The sequence below is a fragment of the Electrophorus electricus genome, chromosome 9 (genome assembly GCF_013358815.1).
Source record: "Electrophorus electricus isolate fEleEle1 chromosome 9, fEleEle1.pri, whole genome shotgun sequence".
In the NCBI taxonomy this organism is placed as follows: domain Eukaryota; kingdom Metazoa; phylum Chordata; class Actinopteri; order Gymnotiformes; family Gymnotidae; genus Electrophorus; species Electrophorus electricus.
The window spans coordinates 8207501-8230588 of record NC_049543.1 but is presented as its reverse complement, the minus strand read 5'-3'; the positions used below and the strand labels follow the sequence as shown (position 1 = coordinate 8230588).

The following is a 23088-nucleotide window of genomic DNA, read 5'->3' as shown; positions in this document are numbered from 1 at the left end:
CCATTATCTGTAATTCTAATGTGCTATTCTCATGAAACTGAATAAAGGCACTTTGTCACCACTGGGCATTCATTTCAACCTATGTGGGAGTGTTTCACAGCTAGGTATTAAAAAGGAACTGGATATTGTTCATTAAAATGTATATTTGGCCTCTTTTTTGTTGCTTATGCTGTTGTCTGCATTTCCATTCACACGTCCATCAGATAGTCTTAAAAGGTTCATTCAGTTGTTTTCAAATTTGCCTAGATGGAAAGCGTCTTCATATCCGTCTCTCTGTATTACACAGAACAAAGGAATTAGGCACATTGTTGCTGCTAATCTTTGAATTATATTAGCCTACGTTCAAGATGCAAGCTAGATAAGTCAAGATGAATGACGAATCGCTGAAAAAGAGAAACTGAGGCAGCATTAGTTACCAAATATTAGGGATGCTAAGTGTACTGATTTACAGGACATGGATTTTCAGTTTGTACATTTTTGTTGTTCATATGGGAACAAATAGAAAAGCCAAGAGAGAATGCCACCCTCTTTGACAGATAAAAACTCAGGTACACTGTTAGGGTGTACATTCCATGCTCTGCTGCAACAGTATGGTGCAGGTGATTGCATTGAATCTCTCATCTATTTCACAGTTTCTGCACAATCCAATTGTAGTATTTATCACATTCGCTAAAGATGCAGAGTGTGGAGGAATTCATCAACACTTCATTGTACCATCAGGCAGAATAACGGTGTCGATTCTATTCCTTGACGGTGGCCTTGTCTGAGCCCAGTGAGTATCCCAATTTCTTACCAAGATTTATGACACAGCTGCTGTCACCAGACCATTTCACCACTCCACCTGGTTCAAACGGGGAAAAATGCTCTTTGCAATGAAATCCCAGTGTTCTGAAGGCCCGTACTATGCCCAAATGCTTTAATTGGTAAGCAATCAGGTGCTGACACCCAGCAATGGTTAGGAGCCATATGCTGTCAACATTTGTGGCTATAAATCCCAATAAAGAATTAATGGATCCCGTGTCAAGTCATCAAGCTGTTCTGCTTTAGTCTTGATGGTGCCAGGCTGAAATGTTTCCATCAACCCTGGCATGGCTCGGAGTGTCCGAACATTGCATCATGCCATGGGGCACGCATGGGTAGAATCCCCTGCCAGCAAAATGGCCTTGAGCAGATTCATTCCCCAGCAGCTCGTTCTTGCCATGGTTCTCGGGTCATCTCGAGGATTCCCTGTTGCAATGTGCCTGTCTCCCATCACGTGAAGGCATGTCTGCATTGAAGTGCGCCACTGCAAGGTGTCACGCCACATGATAGGGCCACAGTTGGGCAAAAAGTGTCCACTTATTGGTGAGGAACTGATGGGTTTTTTGTTGGGTCCACTGTTGCAGATATAAACAGCAGGAGTGAGTTACTGACTCTTTTTAAAGCCAATTAAAACATTAAAAAAGGTAAAAGGGGATAGATTAAAGGGCAACCTCATTGAAAAATATGCCACAACAGTTTTTTCACTTAATTGTTATGATAGTACAGGAGATACAACAGAGCATCTTTTTGAACTCCTCATTTTTGTTCACTTTCACCAGTAGCTTTACTTGGCAAGCTGCGACATTTCATCATCATTTGGTATGTCACCTTGACATACCAAAAAATGGCTGAGTTACAAAGTCATTTGTCATAACGTGTCATAATGTAATTTGTCCCCACAAAGTGTCATGATGGCCTAATCTCACTTAAATTCTGTGTCACTTGACATAGTTGTTGTCATCTTGACATCAAAGTTGACAAAACCAATTTTTATGGAAGCTGATGCTTTTTAGAATAAGTATTTATAAATGTTTATGTGTGTTTAAGTCAGTTGTCATGAAGGGCACCTTATGTAGGTGTCATGTAGCCTTCTAAACAGTGCCCTTCAGTAGTTTTACCCTGACCTGTTTAAACTGTTATAAATGACTATGTAATATTATGTATATGTCATTATCTGACTACAACATAATCAAACAGCAGAGTAATTGGACAGCCTACTGTTCAAACCCCAGTCTCATGAAAGCATTACTTTTCTTAAGAATGTCATTTAAGATGTCTGTAAGACCTTACCTTTAACCTGGACACCGATGCGAAAGTACACATCTGCCGGGCTGAGGTAGCGCTCCACCAGGATGTAATACCACTGCTCCCAGGACAGCAGTGGCATCTCTAGTTCGCAGGGCTTGCTCTCTCTGCAGTCAACAGCACTGGAGTTGTGTACAGGTGGAGCCCTGGCTCGCATCTTCACCAGCACAGGGCAGCCTTCATTGCTCCGGTTTCTGGTGCTGCAGTCCCCCAGCTGAACCTTCACCAAAGAGATGTAGCTAGGAATGAATACCCTGCAGGACAGCGAGGAAAGGAGTTAGGTGAGGCAGAGCCTATTATCCAGTGTTGTTAATACAGACATATTTGCTCACATTTATGAATGTATATGCATGGTACAGGAAGAGGGATGCTTCCTCAGCAGGACAGATTAAAGAAGCACCCTCAGGCCATCCCAACATATTTATAGAGTACTGTTATTATCCAAAAGCCCAGCAATCTCTGAGGTTAGAAATTCTGCTAACTGCACTATACTGTATGCTGTGATCACTGCACATCAGATTGGTAAAAAAAAAAAAAAAATTAAAAAAAAAAAAAAAGAATAAACCCCTAGTGCATTTAATTCTCCCTTTAATGCCTTTTATATTTATCTTATATTTACATAACATATAATCAAAATCAGTATCAGTAATTGCTGTCCTGTAATTTTAATGCATCTATGATATAATAATGCGCATTAATTTTGATTCAGGGGTAGGGATGCAAATTTATTCTTGAGCCTCTGGACTGCAATTATCTAACACTTGTTTATGTGGAACAAAGAGATAAAAAGCCCTTTAGGTAGCTTTTCACCACACATTCATTTATAGATTAAATACCCTGAGAATAGTACCCAGCAAACATAACATGCTATAACATAGCTTCATACTGGCCAAAATGTATGACTTGGTGGACCATTATCATTAACATATCAATACCTGTTTAGAGTCAAGATGACGGAGCTATAAGATTTGACATATTTTGCTGAATTGCGCAGAGAAGCGTAGGTTATTCATAAGATTAATGCGAGTTGTCCTTTTTTTACCCAAGGCAAAATTGCTTCTCTCTCCTATTTTTTAGTTTGATAATTAAACAATGTGAAAAACACATCAAACACTTAATCAGACAAAAAGCAATTTGTTTATACAATCCATCAAGAACATAAATAGGTTACTTTGAATTTAAACAGTGTCTCCCTCTCTCTTCTCTCTCTCTCCCTCTCTTTCTCTCAAAGAAGAAAACTTTTGTTCAGGATTTAATGTTCTATCTTCTTTTTTATTTTCTGCACCATTATGTTTATTTCACAATTGATTAAATAAAATCAATTACTGAGTAATATGTATTCTGATGAAAGCTTAACTTAATCAAATGAAAACTTAATTTAATTGTTCATTGAGCCTTGGTGCATATAACAAGACCATAATTTAGTGGGCAAATCTGTAAATCCCAAATGCCTTTCTTTGTAGCCTTTCAGTAAATGCTGCAGAGAATTCCATGAAATATAAGAGAGGCCTACAGACTTCAGTGTTATCAAATGACCTTTGAAATCCAACAATGTTAAATCAAACATTCATAAAACCACATTAAGTATTATGATTCCTTAGATTCTTTATAAACATATCTTAGGTAGAGGGAATCTTCTGTAAAATGCTGTATGCAGGATATAGAATGATGAAGGTAAAGTTCATGTGTGTGTGCATGGATGTGCATGTGTGTATGTGTGAGTGTGTGTATAAGTGTGTGTGACTCTGAGACATAGAGACATATTGCTGTTGGTATGCTGAGCTGTACTACAAATGGCATAGGCATCTTAATCAGCATCACTGAAGCTCTTAAACCAGACATTAGATTGATGGGTGTGGAGTCTACCTGTGGAAAAATGAGCCACTCGGCATCATCTAATCACAGAACAATCAACCATTCCCAGCTGGGCTTCCGCGGGAGTTCATTTGCGTACTTGTGCATGCTAGCCTATGTGGGTTTGTGAATGCAGTGAGTCAATACATTTGTGTGTGTGTGTGCATTTGTATGTGTGTTTGAGTCTGTCTGTATGTGTGCATTCCTGCTGTCAAGGATGCGTGTTGTTCCAGGATGGGGTCATTCCACTTAGATGGAATATTTGGTTGAAATTATATCATTTGTTTTGCATGTAACAGAACTGTAGCAATAGTTTATTCCCTAATCTGCTGTGATTGCTCAACAGTTCATTTAGGCTCTTTTATAAAAAAATTTTTAGATGCACTATGCTGTCACAATAAGAGATTCCATTCCATATCCACTATAAGTGATACGTATATTAAAATGTTACCTGAAGTCCTAGATAAGCTGTATGGCTGGCTTCATATTTTATATCAGCTGTGAAAAAAGCTTGAAGAAGAGGAGAAGAGTTCTGTTCAGTAGAGCTCATGGTAAAGTTCTTAACAAAGATAATGGCAGGCAAAGCGCAGAGATGCTAACTGTGGCTAACTGGACTTTAATGTTACCTTTAAATGATACTCCTTTGTCTCGTCCAGTAGTTAGATAGCAATCATATCTTCAGTATGGATCAGTGTTCAAATATTTCAGGTCAATAAACAATGAACCACTTCGTTAAGCTGTGTAATTATAGCTATTACATGTAGAAAAAAAGAAAGTTTGGCATTGGGAATTGTGACAGAAAATCAGTTGGAAGATGAGGCTTTTTTTCCTTGTGGTGTGTGTCAGTAAAATTGTTTTTTTTGTTTGTTTTTTTAGCTATTGTGTGGCATATGTTAATTGAATAAATCCAATTAATTTAATTTTATAACTGTTTTGGAACAGTGGACATATATGGGTGAGTTGTGGTTTAATGGAACATGCCTGGGTGTTTTCATGTTATTGTTTGGTAGTAAGGTAGAAGACACAGTGGTAGAGGACAACTCTGTCAGGAAGAGTAATGATGGTGTAACTGAAAAGCAGTGTTAAGTGATTGCAGTGGTTGATTGTGTGCAGGTATAAGAGTCCTTGAGTACTCCTTTTGAATGCAGAAAGCTCTTGTGGTACATAGGCTAAGTTTGACATGTCCTGTAGACTCTAGAATATGCAGTCAGGACTGTGGGATAAAATAGGGATTGGCTAAAGGAGGAGGTGTTTGTCTGTGTGTGTGTCTTTGTCCATTGGTCTGCCTGACTGCTTTTGACTGTGTGCAACAAGTCCACTCACTTGTAGAGAACAGATTTATTGTGAACTGGAATCATCTGGTCTATGAAGTAGCCAGGGTATAGCACCGAAATTCCTATCAGCCTCTGGACTATGAGCTGAGGTTGGAAGAGGTACTGACATTCTTCTCGAAGACCCTAAAGAAAAAAACAAAAGGACAAAACAAAGCGTTCAATTTCAAACCTGTTTATCAGAATTTGATATCCAAAGTCAAGACATGCTGTGAAATGAGATAAAAATATCAGAGAAGATGGCAGCTCCAATTAAAACCCAGTTATTATTTTCACTGTGAAGTTATCACAGCACCATCACTTTCCAGAACTTTCATTCATATCTTTTTTTGTGTGACAGCACCTTTACCTCACACTGCTTGACAGTTTACACCTCTCACAAACTACAAATGATTAAAAAAATAAATAAATACATTTGTGAGCATATAGAATTATACTGAGGGGGGACAGTGTGTAAATTTAATTGTTTTTCACTCTGTAGTATGGAATGTGACACTGCAAAATTCCCAGTTAATAATCCCTAGTGTTCCCAGCTGGGCTTGAACAATGTGTTAATTAAACCCTCCAGGCGTTAATTCAACTCAGGGGATGTTTCTGTCCACAGGATCCCAATCTGTCTAAATGTCTCCAAATGTGTTTTTCTTCATTTTGAAAGTATACTGTTTTGCATTTTGGGATTTTCTTATAAAGTGCATCACTTGTACACCCTACTTGTACATCCTCTTCATAATGCAATAATATTACATTGGATTGGATGGATTTTTTGGTCTTTTAGTAGAAAAAATTGGCCCAATTCAAATATGCCTGTGTCTAATCTGTAACTACTCCAGGTTCCACATCTACTGATGTAACACCACAATGACATAACAGAATTCTCTGTACCACAGTCAAAACTCTGGTAGCCTTGTAGGTTTCAAGCATATACAGAAACAGAACCCAGTGTTAAAACTGCCAAAAACAATTTGAGAGTGCCTAAAACAGACCTGTGATTGCAGAGTCTGCTTTTGTTGGAACCAACAGCAGAGGATCACAGTTGGCCGAGGTGCCCAGAACTCCATATTAGTTTCCCAAGTGGTAAAAACACATTAATTTCAGCAGGAGTTAGAGGTGGTGTGGGCACCAATTAAAGAGGAGATGAGCTGTATAGATTTGCAAGGACACATTTTCACAGGGAGATTGCATGGCAGGTTGGGGTGAGGGAGGAGGGTCCAGGGGGAGAAGGGGAATTGTCGTTGGGCTGGGGAGGTAGGGTTGTGGGGGGGCTGTGTAGGAGCTTGTGTTATTTATTATGGTACACCCTGCCAAATTACAATGCAGCATTTCATCATTCACCCCCTGGCCTCTGTTTCTCACAGGTACCCCCACCCTCATTCATCACTGTCAAGCAGTGGCTAACCCCCACCCCTCCTCCTCTTCTCCTCCTTCTTCTGCTCTTCTTCTGCCCTCCATCCCATTAGGGGTTCTCCAAGCACTCCAAAGTGGAAATTCTCTTAGCATGCCTCCTGTACACAATTACCCAGAAGCCCAGCAACCCAGCATACCAGCTATCCGGCGATGGGGGAATGGGTGCCATGCGAAACCTGAAATCTGTTTTTCCATCAACTTCCGCCTTCAAGGTTCGCCAGGCAGCTCAGAGCAACACGGGATATTGTGGTGACACGTAGCACCGCACTTTCCACGCACACCAAAGGGGGTGATTGTGGGGTGGGGTGGGGGCACATATTCTCACATACCGATACTTGCGGCAGTCCTGTCAGAGACCTGCTGCAAATCATTGGCGGTTTCCTATTGAGGTCAGTCAGCCATGTTATTACTACATAAGGTAGGGAATGAGCAGCTGATTTATCGCCGCGCCTGTCAGCTCGGTGCGGTAAAACAATAATCCTGAGAGGGGAAGACAGTGGCAGCACAAACTACTTCCAGGGCTTGTCTGCTCTGTCCGGGGAATTGGCAAAGAATGGGGAAAGGGGCGGGGGTGGATGAAGAACTAATTGGCCCGCGGTGATGCACATTTAATTATATAATGCTTTTCGCCGCCTCAATGGTTATCTCATAATTAGATCTTCATTAATTCTTCAGTACGAAAGCATGTCGAATGCAGTTTTAGTTGTTTGATTTATTTAGTTATTTACTTTTAGCAAAGAAATGTCTGGATAGGCATGCTTTTACATGCTGGAACATGTTCTGTAATGTCCTGCTGTTGGAGAAGGTGCCTAATGTTCTCTGCCACATCCATTAGGACTCAAAGGACAAGTTTACAATTCACTTCAAATTATCCTTGCTATCAGAATTGTATGTTCATTAAAATCTTTATTACCATTACCATGCTGACTACAAGTTTTACACTGCCCTTAATTGCTTTGATTATATTGATAACTTTCATCAACAACTGAAAAAAAATAGTGAGGGAACCCTCCCCCCCAACAGAAGGGAATATTAAATTCAATACTTTTACAGAAGTTGTCTAATAAGAACAAAATTGTACTTATGAAGTACATAATTAATAATAACACAGAGACTGTACCTTACATTATAGAGGCTGTGTTTAATACCTTCATGGTCTTATGAATATTTGAAGGGAAGCTTAGTTTTTAAAAAACTTTAACTCATAGCAGTTTTGACATGCTAGAGGGCATCCATACCGATGGTGATGGAGCACGTTCTTGTTTCATTACAGCCGATTGCGTGGATCCGCTCCACTGGGTAGGTGTTGTCGGCCGTGTTGCTGGGGGAGTTATGCATTGCTCATTATCTCTTGTGTATTATCAAGGTCTAATTCACTCTTGGCTTGATTAGCGGGCTCATCCAATTCACCCCAAGCTGTCCAGCAATCACTTATCCTGATCTCTGTCTACTGTGGAATTCCTGAGACCTCCTGTCTGGACATAGAAGGGACAATTTAACGATAGCTTGATGCCTTCTGGGCAGGATTCTTGTTATCACTTCAATCTTGTTGCTATGTTTGTTAACAAATTGCCTAATGGGTAAACGCTTTAGTTTTGTGTTGTTTTTTACAGTGCTACAAAAGCATCTTTTAGGCATTATCGTTCAAGGCTGCCAGGACCCTCCAGGGTTCAACACTGTTTATTGCGGAGGCAAAAGGCCTCTGTCCTCAGCTCACAATGGCACAACGGAGTGGAAGGATAATAAGGATGGAAGGGGAAGTGCTAACCACTGCCACCTTTAAATAACACACTGGAGAAGGAGCCCCATCTGTTGTTTGTGCATGACTGCATACATAAAACACAGGCACAGCTGCTGCTAAAGGAGGCAGACACAGCCGCGGCTTTGAATGCCCTCCCCCTCATTCGCCAGCAGCCTCTGACCTCCTCTCACCTCGCTCTGCCATGGTCTCCAACGTGCGAAATTTGTCATTCCCATCAACACAGCATCTTCCTACGCCCTCATTTGGGTGATCCGACCAGAGGGAGGCTGTCTGTGGCTCACCCAGATCCAGACCCAGATGGAAAGGTTCGATTAGCTAGGGAGTGGAAGGAGGTTGTTGGAAGGGGGCAGTAATTGCCTCTCTGCTCAAGGCCTGAGTTGGCCGATGTGCAAAAGTAATTCAAACCCTCTGCACAGGCTTGCGTGGCCTCAAGGGTGGCACCGGAGCAGACAGGGAGTGAACTGGTGACAATTTGTGCCTCTGGGGCTTCTTGAAGCATCTGGCACAGCCTTAATGCAGAATCAGGAGAGGCCCATGCATCGTGGTGTGTGTCGCTTCGTTGCCTGTTCACTCTGCTTTTTCTGCTGCTACTGAGTAAATAGTGTTAGTATGGGGCTGAATATGCCAATGGCAGTTAATAGAGGGTAGTGTTTCCTGATAGGTGACTGTTTGTTGTGAAAATCAGTGTGGTGCCAATGGTGGCTGTAACTTCTGTAACTTCTATGAGCAGCCTGTGAGCAAACTTTGAAGCAAGTGTTCACCTGTGGAGCGGTAGAATGCCTGGTGTTTAGAAGTAGAGCAAACTGGAGGAAGGTGTACATAAGCAATATTGAACATCCATAAATCACTTGTCTAGCAAAGACCCTTCAGGGATCTGTGATGTCATTAGTGGTGCAACCAGCTCTAACCTGCCATACACTTGCTCTTTAAGAGGCCGTCCCTGAGCCTCGAACCTCCCACTTCCATCAAGGTCACATCAGCTCCAGTAATGACATGAGTGAAGGCTGGAAAACCCAAGGTCTGAGGTTTGGCTTATTCCCCAAATGGGTAATCTAGGACCTTCTCACTTTACTTCAGTTTGGCAGGCAAGGAGAAAAAAGCATGGCTTGAACAGTAGCTTTCACAAGGATAATCTTCTCATGTTTCTGTTTTTTTTGAGGATCCAATTGCATTAGTCTAAGTGACACCTTATTAAATATTATTGCCATGTAACAAAGGAAGAGTAATAACTGACACTTCTCCACAAACACTATTAGAATGTATTCTCAATCAAGCCAAACTCTAGTGAACCCAGGACTTAAGGATGCCCTTGCTCCAACTTTGTTTCTGGGTCAACAAACCTCTGCCTCTGGCTAATAATGTGGACATGTTAGGAACGGGTATCAGGATATCTGCTTGCCTTTAGCCTGTTGACAACAGCTAATTAGAAATGCAGTGGCAAGACACACCATCACTAAACTATCAGCTTTCCCCCAACTTCTGTGGCCTGTGTCCAAAACAAACACTGGTGCACTGGGCAGGATCATCCAATCTCCAAGCTCCTGACAGCTCCTAATTAGCACAGCAATTCAGCCTGAGAGCCTTGGTTAGCAAGAGGCAAACTGTCAGGCAGCAGCGCTTCCGGTCATCATCTATCCCCGGTGGCAGCCGCCTCAAACAGAGACGGCTGGCTGATCTGTGCTGCTGTGATTTCCATCATCTCTCTCTCTCTCTCTCTCTCTCTCTCTCTCTCTCTCTCTCTCCAGCTGCCTAACTGTTAACTCCATTTGTGGCTGCTTGCTCATAAAGAAGCCCCCTGAATATCCACCGAGAGAGGCATGCTTGTCAGTCAGCAGCACATACGGCGGATGTGGCGTGCCACAGCCCTGCCGTAAGTATCCAGCTCCATGCACCATCGCACCAGGCATCAGTGGAGCCCCCATTTCCTTCTAATCTCAACAGCACAGCCCGGAGCAGTTTGTGCCAACAGCATGCCAGATCTTTCCTTAAATATATGCAATCAGAGGAGGCGCTGCAAGTTAGAATCTAGCTGTGAGCAACGATTCAGTGGTATATTTTGTAATATATAGCTGGTTAAGTCACAAAGGTTGCATTCTGACCCTCTTGCCGTCCATTATGTTTCTGTGACATCAGCTGCTGTGCTTTCAAAAGTGCAAAGCACCTCGTACAGGGGATCTTATGCTTACAGGAGAAGTCTCGGTCATCGTTGAAATGCTGACAAATGTGTTCACCCTGGAAGATCCCTAGACAACTGGGTCCAAACTGTTGCTGCCCAGTGATTGATAAATGAAAGATTTGTTCTTGCGGTATGGCTCTACCCCTAATTATCCCTTCCAGCTAGGCCCTGCTGTAAGTCTGCTGGTTTTCACCAGTGCTGTCGCTGCTGAGGTTCTTAGTAAAGGCCAGAGTGCCGCACACTAATTGGATGCTGGTAGGAAGACTTGAGAAAAAATGACATCCTTAAATAGGGAGTTCACAGGGAGGAAAAGGATTGTGCATAATCCAGTAGAGTGGACGTTCCCTATCACTGCAACTCTTGCAGTTAATTAAGCTAAAAGTCTGAAGGGTAGGCCAACTGGGGAAAGAGATAAGTCATGCAGAGGAAAGATAAAGCACAACAGATTGACACCAAAGATCTTTGACAATAAAACAGGAGTAATGCAAGGATGCATATTGTGAACAAACGGTTCTAGATAGCACATAAGGATTATATTCCAGATTATACACTGTATTTGTCAAAAGGCAGACCAGTTAGAGGTGGTAAGGATACATACACTTTGGGCATATGTTCCCATATGAAATGTAATTCCATACTAATAAGTAACCAGTAATGAAAGTTCTGATAGATGAGAGAAGGAGCGATGAGAGATGAGAGAAGTCGTTGTATATTAATGTTGGCATCAAACTGATCCCTAATATGGTTATATATTGGGGACAAATACGAAGACTTTCTTTTCCACCAGATCAGAGTTCACACTTCACTGAATTGTTTACAAGTCAATTAGCATAAGCCTTCCATTATGTCTGGCTAATTGGCTATACTGTGTTCACAGACAAAACTAACTAGGATTCTGGATGAAAGTGAAAGGTCGGATGCTTCTTGGGAAAAGACTTACTTCATTTCTGGGACTTAGCTCACGTGCACAAGCTACTGAACATTTTGCACCATGCATGAGACAGCAAAACCACTGATGACCAGACACACAACATACACAGGTGTGAATGTTACAGATGCTTTTCTCACAGTAAAGCAATGATTTTAACCAGACAAACAATGAAAGTGCATGTAGATTAAAATAAATATATTTATAATGCATAACACAATTTTTTTATATATACTATAGGTGAGATAATGATGCAAAATCACTTGCTAATCTATACATAATTATAAGCAGTATTAACATAAGAATACCATGTTCCAAGTAGAGGACTCCTGTAAACAGTTCAGGTTTCTGATTTTTAAATTTCATTTCAGTTTTCCCTGGGGGGAATAATGCGAATAGTAGAGCCTGTTGTACACCTGTTGTGTTGACTTGCAGGAAGCCATTATTAGGCCCTGATTTAGCAACTGCTGACACGAAATAATTTAACAATATCCCATGATGCATGATTGACCCTGACTATAACCCTGATAATTTTATTCTTTCAAGAAGGAAATGCATTTTATTGGCTGTTCCTCCAGAGAAAAAAAGTTGTCTGCTATAATTCTCATATACAGATTAATGAGTTTGAGGGTTGTCAGTATGAGAAGGCTGAAGGGTGTTCTGAATTACTTTTTCTTTCATCATCATCATGATTATCATCATCTGCTTCTGTTCTGTCATGCAGTGACACACAATGCTCAATTAATTAAAATACAAGTGACATACAACCTGTTGTTTCACATTTGTCCCCAAACAACAAAAACTATTCTTTAAAAACAAAATTACAAAATTACTCTATCGTAAACCTGTCAAAAGTAGTAATTCATGATGGACAGTCACAAAAAGATTTCTTGATTTTGACTCACCTAAAAAACTAACATAGCTTTACAAGATAGAGTAGGAGATGTAGAATTATGCATTACAGAAGAAGGTGTCTATTAAAGTCTATAATAAAAAAGCCTTTTAGTTTGTCCATCTTTAAAGCTGAGTCCTTATTCTGACTGGACAGGGATATGCTTGCATTCCACAGGCTCACCTTGACAGAAATCTTCCCCTCATCCTTTGGCAGGTGTGCGGCCAGGAACCAGTCTCCTGGGAGGGGGCTGGTGACATTGAACACCCCTGTGGTACGGTTGGGCAGTGTCCATGTCAGAGTGACAGCAAAGGACCCTGGGATGATGGTGTCCCTCGGGAAGCGGGTGTTCAGGGGGTTGATCACTGGTGGGGCCCCTGACCTGAAGTATCTGTTAGCCGGAGGGACAAATGACATTGTTACACAGCGGACACATCTGCTACACTGTGGCCAACTTAGGAGCTGGACGCTCACTCACTCAGGGAGAAGTATGTGTCCCCAGTCATCACTGTGTAATGTAATCTAAAGTCCCAGTGCGCGCTTATGCCTGTGCTTTTCTCATCACAGTTTTCATAAATCAAACAAACAATAAACACAGCACAATTAATTTCATGTGAGCAAACAACAGTGTGTGTGTGTGTGTGTGTGTGTGTGTGTGTGTGTGTGTGTGTGTGCGTGCGTGGGTGTGTGTGAGGGTGTGGGTGTGTGTGTGAAAGAAAAAGAGAGAAATGGGTATGTCTATGGGGAGTCACCCTGAAATCAATTAGAATTCAGAAAATGCTGCAATTTCTCTTTCCTTTACAGGAAGTGAAATGGAGCATTGTGACTAATACTAAATTATGCATGAAGTGAATCGTAAGCAAATATTCCAACATTATACTCTACTGTGAATGTTTCAAGTAATGCTTATGGATTTGGAGGGCACTGAAATGGAACAGTGCTCCATCTAGGCTGTAATCTCAGCTAAAGTGGAGAAAAAGGGCCCAGATGCAAACAGCGACCTGAGTTTTTTAAAATCTGATTGGTATTAATTTTTTCAACATTAGCTGTAGAGGCCTAATAAGGCTGTGCTTTCTGTTTCGTGCTTCTGAATCCAGCTCACTGTTCAAGATTAAAAAGGAGCCTGACAACCTGAATCTACCCTACATCATACTACATGAAAGTCTTGTGAATAAAAGGCCTCACCTCCTGTGATTACTGTCACTCAGCCCATTGCACTGAGACACTGCAGTTTGTCAATTGTCCTCTCTGACAAGCTTCAGAGGCAAAAGCCTCTTGTGAAAAGTAATCACAGCAAAGGGTGACAATTGCACTTCTTGTGCACTTTTCTCATTGGATTCTATTCTGTGCTGGAGCCTGTAAGTGAAGTGAAAAGGTTGAATTAGACTAAAGGTTGAGTAGTGAAGCAAGCGTATTGTGGATTAAAGGTCGCCGAAAGCTTTCACAGGTGGCGGAGGAGGATGGGAACATGCACCAATCTCACTGGCGCACATGCCACAGTGTGTACTCCACAGTGCACAGCAGCACGCATCTCCCTCCTATGAATATTTAACAAAGTGGGCCCACCTGCAAATACAACAGCTGCTTTCTGTCTGGCTGTCTGTAGACATAGTGTCTACCCCCTGTCTTCAAAACTACTGTGGTTCAGCCACTGGGTTGAGGTTTTGTGTTTTGTTGTTGTTGTTGTTGTTGTTGTTGTTGTTGTGATGTTTTTTTTTCCCTATAGCTTCAGACAGACAAGGAGTCCCAGAGGAGCACTTCTCTAACCAGGAGGGCCTAACGTCTTTGGCAGGTAAGAACTCAGATTGCAACTGATGATGCACTGTAGGGTTATTAGAAAAGTCCCCCTGCTTTCTGTTCACTCGCCATAGCTAACCAGTTTGTAGAACTGGAGCACACTCATTTCTCACTCTCCTTACTACATACCTTTTATATTAGCTTCAAAGTGGTTACTGAATAGTTGACAGTAATTCATTATTGAATTAATTATAGTAGCTACTAATTAATACTGCCTGAGATTAAAAAATAAATAATAAGACAGGTGTTTAAAATGCCTTGTAGCTTGGAGTTCAAGCTGACAACTTAAATAGACCTTAAACCATAATTGAAAATCCGAAAAGAATGCATCACTTACAGACACTAACCTGCCCAACGTATATGTCCCATAGTATATACCATTTAATATATATCATTTAGTATTACCTAATTTGTCTAATAGTAACCTCTGTCCCCTACTGCTCTTCAACTGCTATTAGAAACATTAGCAATTAATCCTTTAAACAAGACCTGTGCATATTTGCTTCACTGGTTAGTAACATGCAATTCCATAACTACCCTAAGTGCATCTGGACCCTGATGAAGCTGACACCTGCTCATGATGAAGCACTCGTGCTATTGAGCCCTGCTCCATGTTTAGCTTCCATCTCCCATTATCTGTCTTGTCCACCACTGCTGTTCACTCCTCATATTGATGTATTAAACCTCAGTGCCTGTTCCCTGCCACCTTATATTGTAAATTATATCTGCATAAGATAGATTTAACCCCAAATGCCATGTACAGGGCCTAATTAAAGAAGAGACGCATTCTAAAGCCATGGCTTCATCATCCATGGTACAGCAACATTGAGCAGAGCGGTACGATCCAGTTGGTGCTGCTTCCGAACGGATTATGGGAAAATCTTGGATCTGCCCATGCAGTGTGGAGTGCTCAGGTCCCCTGTGAATGAATCCCCATGATGGAATCAACGAGGGCAGCAGCTCACGCGCTGCCTCACTTTTCAAAAGGTCAATCTCCTCTAAACCCCCCAATGTCAATTAAAGCGGAGAGAGAGTCTAATGGGACAATTAGGTTCTTTTCTTTTTAGTAGGTGCAAAGGCTGGCTGCTGGAAGAAAGAAGCCTGGCTCTTTTTTTCATGGATACACCATACAGTCTCTTCAAACATTTTAGAAGCCTCTCTGTGTGTTCAGCACCGCGGACAGCGGACGGGCAGTGGGTCTCAGTTTGCTGGAAGCAGAAAGAGCAGAAGCCTACCTGTGCTGCTTGCCATAAAGCCACCTTCTTCTCCTCAAAAGCTTTAATGACACCGACTGGTAGATAAGCGACAGAAGTACTCTAATACCAGCAGCACAGCAGCTGCACAACAGAAAAGAACGTCCCACACCTGCGTCTTCCCACGGCGTGAGCTGTGGGATCACACATAAGCTACAGAGCTATGTGCAGCGCTAGGCGCTGAGCTATGTATAGAGCTCTGTACAGAGTTAAGTATAGAGCTGTGCTTTGGAAGTCACATGAGTAAGTTGTGCCAAGCAACAGAAGTTTGCACACTTCTGCATATGACCCACCCTCCCAAAAGCAAACAAATCAAAACAAAACCAAAAAATAAATAAATAAATCCACAAAACAAAACAAAAAAATCTACAGGCTTCATGTCTCTCATCTTCCAATTTACGCCTTGATTAGGTTTGTTGATGTGCTCATCCCTTGGATCTGATATTATGCAAATGAATGGCATAAATCTGGCTGTACTTGTTCTTGTCTAAACAAACAGGCATGGAATGCAGATTGGGTTAGAGGCTTTAATTGAGGCACAAGGTTGTCAGTCATTTTTTCACTGTCTCATGTTACAAAGACTCAGAGCGACTGGTACCTCAGTGAGCATATGATGGGAATTACACTAAAAGCCCAGATTGATATCTTAACTTTGACACAAGAATGAAGGAAAAACAGTATATATTTAAAGTAGATCAAATAATTTAACTAAGAAAATATACAAAACCTGCATGCCCAAAGTAAGTGAAAAATATGTCACTGTCATCCGAATTATGATTGAGGTCTCTCATTTACTGCTGACGTGTTTATAGAAAACATCACTCAAGGGGAACCTGATACCACAAGTCTTTTGTGACTGTCCTATAGAAGGACATAAAGATTACAATCAAATAGATGTGCTCATCATTCTAGGCTCATACAAGGGCAGAAGAGACCCTTGACAGGAAGTGCTGGAACAACCTTGGGAGTTCTGCTATGCTCCAGCTCCATGGTTTGTACTGGGCCTAATTAGAGTTGTCATGGTTGATCGATCCTGAGGCAGCAGCGTGTGGCTTCTTCCCTGCTAACTCACAGCCGTCCTGTTACCCCCCCCCCCCCACTCCATCCCCCTGCCCCGTCACCCACACGGCCTTATCTCCACACGTTTTAGCTCCCCCTGGGAACCTTGTTTAATTGCCCCCCTCGTTATGGCGCCCCCTGCCTGCTTTCTGACAGCCGGATCGACTGTGCGGGCACCCATGCGTGGGTCGTTACCACAGCGACCGATAACCGGGCTGCTCTGCTCAGAAACAGCAGCGAGGTTAGGGGCGAGCCGAGGAAGGAGCGCGTGGAGGAGGGCAGGGGGATCTGGGAGAGAGAGAGTTTAATTAGCGCTACGCTCCGTTCGGCCGTACCTCACATGCAGTGTGTGACATGTCTAGCTTCTCCATACAGTGCAGTTGTTCACTGCTCTCCACTGTGCTGTTCAAGGGTTTGTTACTGAACTGCACCCAGGGTCTCTCTAACAGCCATTTAAATGAATAGTAACTACACTTATCCATCAACACTCAATTGTTTTTCCAGAACAAACTGCATACATCAGACCTAAAATAAATACATAAAAATGGCTAAACCTTATACTGCATAGGCATACACTAAAAGATCTCTTTATTAAGGATACCTGCACTACAGCTGCACTTAATCAGCGGTCATGCATTTTACAGCCAAGTTTAAACTGTAGTCCATCACTTCTGGCAACACTGATGTTTTTTAAAGTCAGCTGACTTTACCAAAGTGCTGTAGCCTGTATGCATCATATCATCCTTAATCGGCTTCTTTCATTAGTGACCTGATTTTAACCAAAGGGTAGGTGTTAGCTGGATGATTTTATACATTTATAATTTAAATTAACTTGTAAATAATGTTTATGGAAACACTTAAAAATACAACATAATTGATAAATATATATAGATTCAAAATATGCACAAAATACAGAGAGATCACATTAAAACAGGATATTCATAAATTAAGCCAATGTAGTATAGTTGCAGAGAAAAATTATAAAATATAGACAAAATATAAAAAAAACAAAGAAAATGTAACCTGTAAGTACACATTTAAAACATATGTATCTAATGAACTGGCAACTTGGTGTACAAGTATGTAGCGTTTCCTAGCCAATCAAGCCAAAATCTATATAAATAATGAGATTAGATAAATTGTTAAGAGTCTCTCCCAAAGCTATCAAGCAATATTCTATGCATAGACAGGCCATCTATTCTGCATCAGCCCTCAAGACATCATTTTCATTAGCACTCAAGCTGTGACATCTCGGTGTATGTTTAATTCTTACAATATGCTCCCCTATAGTTCTGTCTGACATTATGAGTAGAAACGTTTTACATCAGTCTCGATGCCGTACTTTCAAATTTCCCTTGAGGTTCTCAGAAGAGCTGATCCAGTGCATGGGATATCGAGGGGATGGGGGGGGGGGGGGGGGTCTTGGAAACAAGCTGAAAGCCCTTCCTTTCATGCTTTCATATCCATGTTTTCATAATATCACAAAAAAAAAAAAACTATGATGACCATGCAGTAGTTTTTTAAGGCCTGTTAACCTTTCGCACACAGTGTTCTTGTTTTAAGGTCACAGGAGGAACTGAGGTGTTCGAACACAGATGGCCCATAAAACACACTCCTTTGTCTTTGACTAACAACTCACAGAGACAGGGTTTGCTGTCACTAGCAGCCATAGCCCTCAAGGATGCGCTTTGTATTTCGCTGCATAATGCTACAAATTTAACACAAACGGGTCTTTCTGGAAGTTGGACAGCAGAAGCAAAGTCAGGCCATGTATGTGAAGTTTTATTGACAGTTAATGAGTTGGGAACTTAGATACTTCCATTAATCTCCAAACACCGTTCTGCACTGCTATTAGCTCAGGCCATGGCTAACGCTCAAGGACCAGTCAAGAGCCTAGGAATGAAGTGGAAAAAGAAAAAAAACAACCAAATGTGAGTTAAAAGAATATTTAGTGCAGCATGAAAGGTTCAGTAAGGCAATTGCAGTTGTGTTGAACTAATACTGTTACAACACTGCAATTTGAAGTGCATTGCTGTGATTTCAGAAAGTTGTTTAAAGTCTTTTTAACCCGTCTTATGTTCTGGGGAAACTGATATCTTCCCATCTCACATTCTAAAAAAAATAACAGAAAATTTGTTAGCTGTTGAAATTTGTTAAGCCATGCACAATGATTAAAGGATACAGTTAACTGTAGTATATCTATATTCTGTATAAACTTCTAAAATACATATGGTTGAGGTGCACCTATACTCTCCATGCCAAACAGTATATCACTCAATCTCAATGCAGATCTCCTGTGAACACTACACTGAGTTGTGAATGCCCACAGTCAGGGAAACCATTTCCGGATAGATCTCGGTGCGCATGGTTTCAGAGCCGCAAGCAAACATGCTTGCGTGGTCAGCGATCGTCGTTCGATACAGAGAAACCTTACTGTCGAAAGCAGATGTTGGCGGAAAGCCCCCGAGAAGAACTGCGGCCCACTCACACTGATCGGCCCACTCACACTGTCACGTTGCGGTCGGGGCAGTTGTCCCCGAATGTGCCCCCTTGCTCCTTGAAGGTGATGAGGTTCCAGACGGCCACCACGGTGTCATCAGGCACGCTGAAGTGGAACAGCTCCACACTGGCGAAGGAGCGGAAGGCGTTGAGCTTGCGAGGCGTCCGGGTGAAATAGTCCGTCACAAATAGGCAGCCTGCGGAACGGGAACGAGGAGAGAGTAAGGTTAGATGAAAGATGACATTGATATCTTCATCGGTTTGGTGTGTGGGGTGGTGGAGGGACAGGTGGGGGAGTGAGTGGGGGAGGGTTGGAGGGATCGGTGCTAATGCAGTTTGGCTGAGCTGTCCCTTCAGATGCCTTGCTGCTGATTTAATCGGCGGCGACCTGGGTCCTGTGTTTGGCTCCTGTTCAAAAACAATATACAGGCTCTATACAAAATTAATTTTGGTCCTGTCCTCCAGCGCGGGGCCAGAGAGGAGACCCTGGAATGGTATCTGCAATCTACTGTAATGAGCCGTGCCTTCCTATAGCACTGTCGTCGGCAGACCTAATGCCTTGCAATCTTCTCGTGATTTGTGAGGGGGAAACATTTATACCCTGCCACCCCAGCACATTCTACACTGGTCGCAGGTTCCCAGTGTGTTCAACAGGCAGGCACAATTTATTGCAATTTGTCTCCCAAGGGCAGGGGGAAGTGTTCCTAATGAACGCTGCCGTTCAGGGTCTTGACTACCGCCCTGTCAGTGGCGCAGCACTGGAGTGATATATGTTGGATGTGAGGCCTCCTTTTCTTCTGTGTACAGCCGTTTAACCTGTTCCAGGAAGAAGCTGAGGCTTCTCATATGGAGAGTTCAAGCACCACTGGGGATTTTCTTTTTTCTTTTTTTCTGTTTTTAACCAGTGACTTGTAATATGGTAGTATCCGAGTGTAGCTGAGGCATCTCAATCAGCCCTCTCTTCCCATCGCATAATCCTCCCTTTTGAATTCCATCCAGGTTCTTAACCTTTCTTGACGCGTAACAAACACCCCCCCCCCCCCCCCCCCCCCCCGCCACCCCCGAGAATGGCCCCAAAACACAGCTTAAGTTGCTGTTGTGAATGGATGGCGCTTAATTGGGCTGAGTAGCATTTATTCATGGAAGCTAGCCTCAGGGGTTGGGAGAACACCATGATGCTAAAAGCTTTAGCCAAAGGGCAAAACAACCGTGTGGCAGTAGCTGCTTTTACAATATGCTTTGTGCTCAAAGTGCGCTTTGTGTCGAGACAGTTGCGACAGTGATGCGTGGGTGGCAATTTTGTTGCACGCAATTTTGCTGGGGCAGGAGGAGGCTGTCGGCCCAAATCTGATCGGCCTAGAGCTCAGCAGGAGAACTGACAATGCTCAGAGCTATCAATGAGCATGAGTGGCTGAGAACCCCACCAACAAGCAACCCTGCAATGTCGCACACAGCCTGGGCTCTGTGTGTGCGTGCGTGTGTGTGTGTTTTTAAATGATTGCTATTGAGGAGCAAAGGCAGCTGTATTCTAAATCCTAGCTGTATCCCTACACTGTGTACTACTTCCTCTCCTCTTCGCTGTCTCTCTTTCTCTTTCTCTGTCTCACTCTCCCTCTCCTGTCAGCCCGTTTGCTTAGTTATTTACAGGCACAGCAGATCAGCTACGCTGACACTTTTATTAAGTGGATGGCCTCTCAGAGGCACCATGCCAGGGGCGGCTCTTCGTCCGTGGGCTCAGACAGCCCAGGCTCGTCCCACACGAAGCTTCCTTGCACCATCGCTTCAGAGTGCAGAGGAAATTACACCGTGAATCACTTCGCACTGCACTCGTTGCTGCGTTATTATCCCAAATCTCATTATTTACCATAATGAGCATTTTTGGGGGGAGGGTATGGGTTTGTTTTTTGTTTGTTTTTTTACATTTTCAAATTCTTTAATCCTGATTAAGCACTTGGTTGGTGTGGGAGGCATGGTGGCACTGCTGCAGTGAGCTGGGTTTGACTTCTGGCTTGGCCGAGTTTGAATGTGCTTACTGTTTCTGTGTGGGTTTCTTCTAGGTTCTTCTGGGTTTCCTCCCTCATACATGTTAGGCTGGTTTGTCAACTAGGCCCAGTGTGAATAAGTGGGTGCATATATGCATTTTTGACCTGTGATGGACTAGTGTCCTATCAAGTGTTGGTTCTTCTCATGGGGTCTGTGCCACCAAGATAGGCTGCGACCTTGACTTGGATTAAGTGGTTTTGAAGATAAATTAATTGTTTGGTATAATTGAATGCTGCATAGTTGTTTTTTTTTTCATGTAAACATTTGGACAACATTATGCTTTGAGTGGCTGTTAGAAGCAAGGACCGGGCTCTACTGCTGTCATGCACTGACAGGACAATTCGCCCTGCAGCCGGTCAAGAGGCATGGCCATGTGGTGATGGCTGACTGTTGCATGTGTTGATGTGACATGTACACAGCTCAAGTGTCAGACTAGCTGACCTCATTTACTTCTCCACCCTGCCAGACATTTTTGGGACCACTTTTTCCCCCCTGGCATACAGTATCTAAAGAGTAGTAATAAAATTGACCACCAGGGACAGACTGCCTCCTGCTACTTGTGCTGAATACAGCTATACCATGTCTCCCGAGGGGGGAAGGGCGTGTACTGTATATTGAATTAATCTAACATCACACCAAACAGCTTCCATTTATAAATGGGGTAAACTATACGGTGGCACACATGACTTGTGGGGGTGGCTGTTTTCTTCAGATTTATGAAACCTGCAGCAAACAGTGAAAACATTAATAGGAAACACATTTGCACACGAATCCCTCACCCCTTGTTCACCTTCATTTCTACTTCCAGGCTGGCTCTGCCTCCTCAACCATGTACACCTTAGCCTCTAGTTCACCAGCTTGGCAACTGTGCAGGGAACTTCCCAGATCAATAGTGAGAAGAGGTTGGTTAATTAAACGAGAGCAAGTGGGGGATGAGCTTCCACGGGGGGGGGGGAGGGGGGGGGGCATGGAGGGGTCATTACTTCCCCTCCCTGGCCTCTCGAGTTGGCTACATTACCGCTCCCAATGGAGTGTACCGACGATAAATCATGACCCCTTTTTTATTACATTTCATGTCAATATCTCGCGAACAACAAAGTTTACTGCCACTCAATACAGGTGCCCTTCTTTTCAATTTCGGCCTGGGATTGAAGAGCATTAAAATTAATATCTCTCCCCGCCCGACTCCCCCCTAAGGCACACTCCGTCTTCACCACTGATGGCAGATCAATAATTCATGATGTCTCTCTCTTTCTTGGTGAAGTACAGGCATATTTTGCATCACTTTTGGGGCATTTATAAATGAACAAGCCTGACAATCAGGTCATGCTTCCACTTTGTGCTTGTCCACTCCCTTAAGGGCACACACTGGGGTGTTTTTGTTGTTGTTGTTGTTGTTGTTGTTGTTGTTGTTGTTGTTGTTGTTATTGATGATGTTGTGTGTTTGCCCCTATTGCCATCTGCAATTTTTTTTCTGGCCATCTGAGATTATTTTTAAATACAGTGTCATTGGGTACTTCAGAAAAAAGAAATCTTGGCCCATTTTGTTCTTTTTAGGCCTTTCTGCTCTTTCTCACACTTGGATTATCTTTTTAATCCTTTCTTACGAGGTGTCCACATTTTAATGGGTGGCATCTTAGGTGAACAGATGTCGGTGGTCATTAAGACGTTTTGCAACTTTAGCAGTCGTCAAGGTAATATCCCGAACGTTTAGAAAGATTAGAACATCAGGACAATGGACGGCGGATCTGAATAAGCGCCGGCTGTTTGTGGAAGCTCCTACAGCGGCTGGAAAGATGCCTGGAACAGCAAAGGAAATCCTCAAACTCCGGCTTATGACACCGTGCTGGGAATGAAGCCAGGATAGAGGGCCAGCAATGCATTGTGTACTAGTGCTTTGTGCACCTGGAAGCACGCATGCACACACACACACACACACACACACACACACACACACACACACACACACACACACACACACACA

The 23088-nt window shown here is 42.7% G+C and overlaps 1 protein-coding gene and 1 long non-coding RNA gene across 2 annotated transcripts in view; one reads left to right on the top strand and one right to left on the bottom strand.

Annotated features, from left to right (window-relative positions):
* The window catches only part of LOC118242042, a 41617-nt gene extending 31385 nt beyond the window's left edge, over positions 1-10232 (top strand). Inside the window, exon 3 of the long non-coding RNA XR_004776528.1 lies at positions 10203-10232. This is a non-coding gene — a long non-coding RNA (uncharacterized LOC118242042). The remainder of the gene's footprint in view (positions 1-10202) is intronic.
* Positions 1-23088, bottom strand: part of tmem8b (transmembrane protein 8B) — a 96660-nt gene that overhangs the window by 48076 nt on the left and 25496 nt on the right. Inside the window, exons 2-5 of the mRNA XM_035530385.1 lie at positions 19069-19258; positions 12637-12844; positions 5284-5417; positions 2092-2360 (exon numbers count right to left, since the gene is read on the bottom strand). Coding sequence (XP_035386278.1) covers positions 2092-2360; positions 5284-5417; positions 12637-12844; positions 19069-19258 — 801 coding nt within the window. The remainder of the gene's footprint in view (positions 1-2091; positions 2361-5283; positions 5418-12636; positions 12845-19068; positions 19259-23088) is intronic.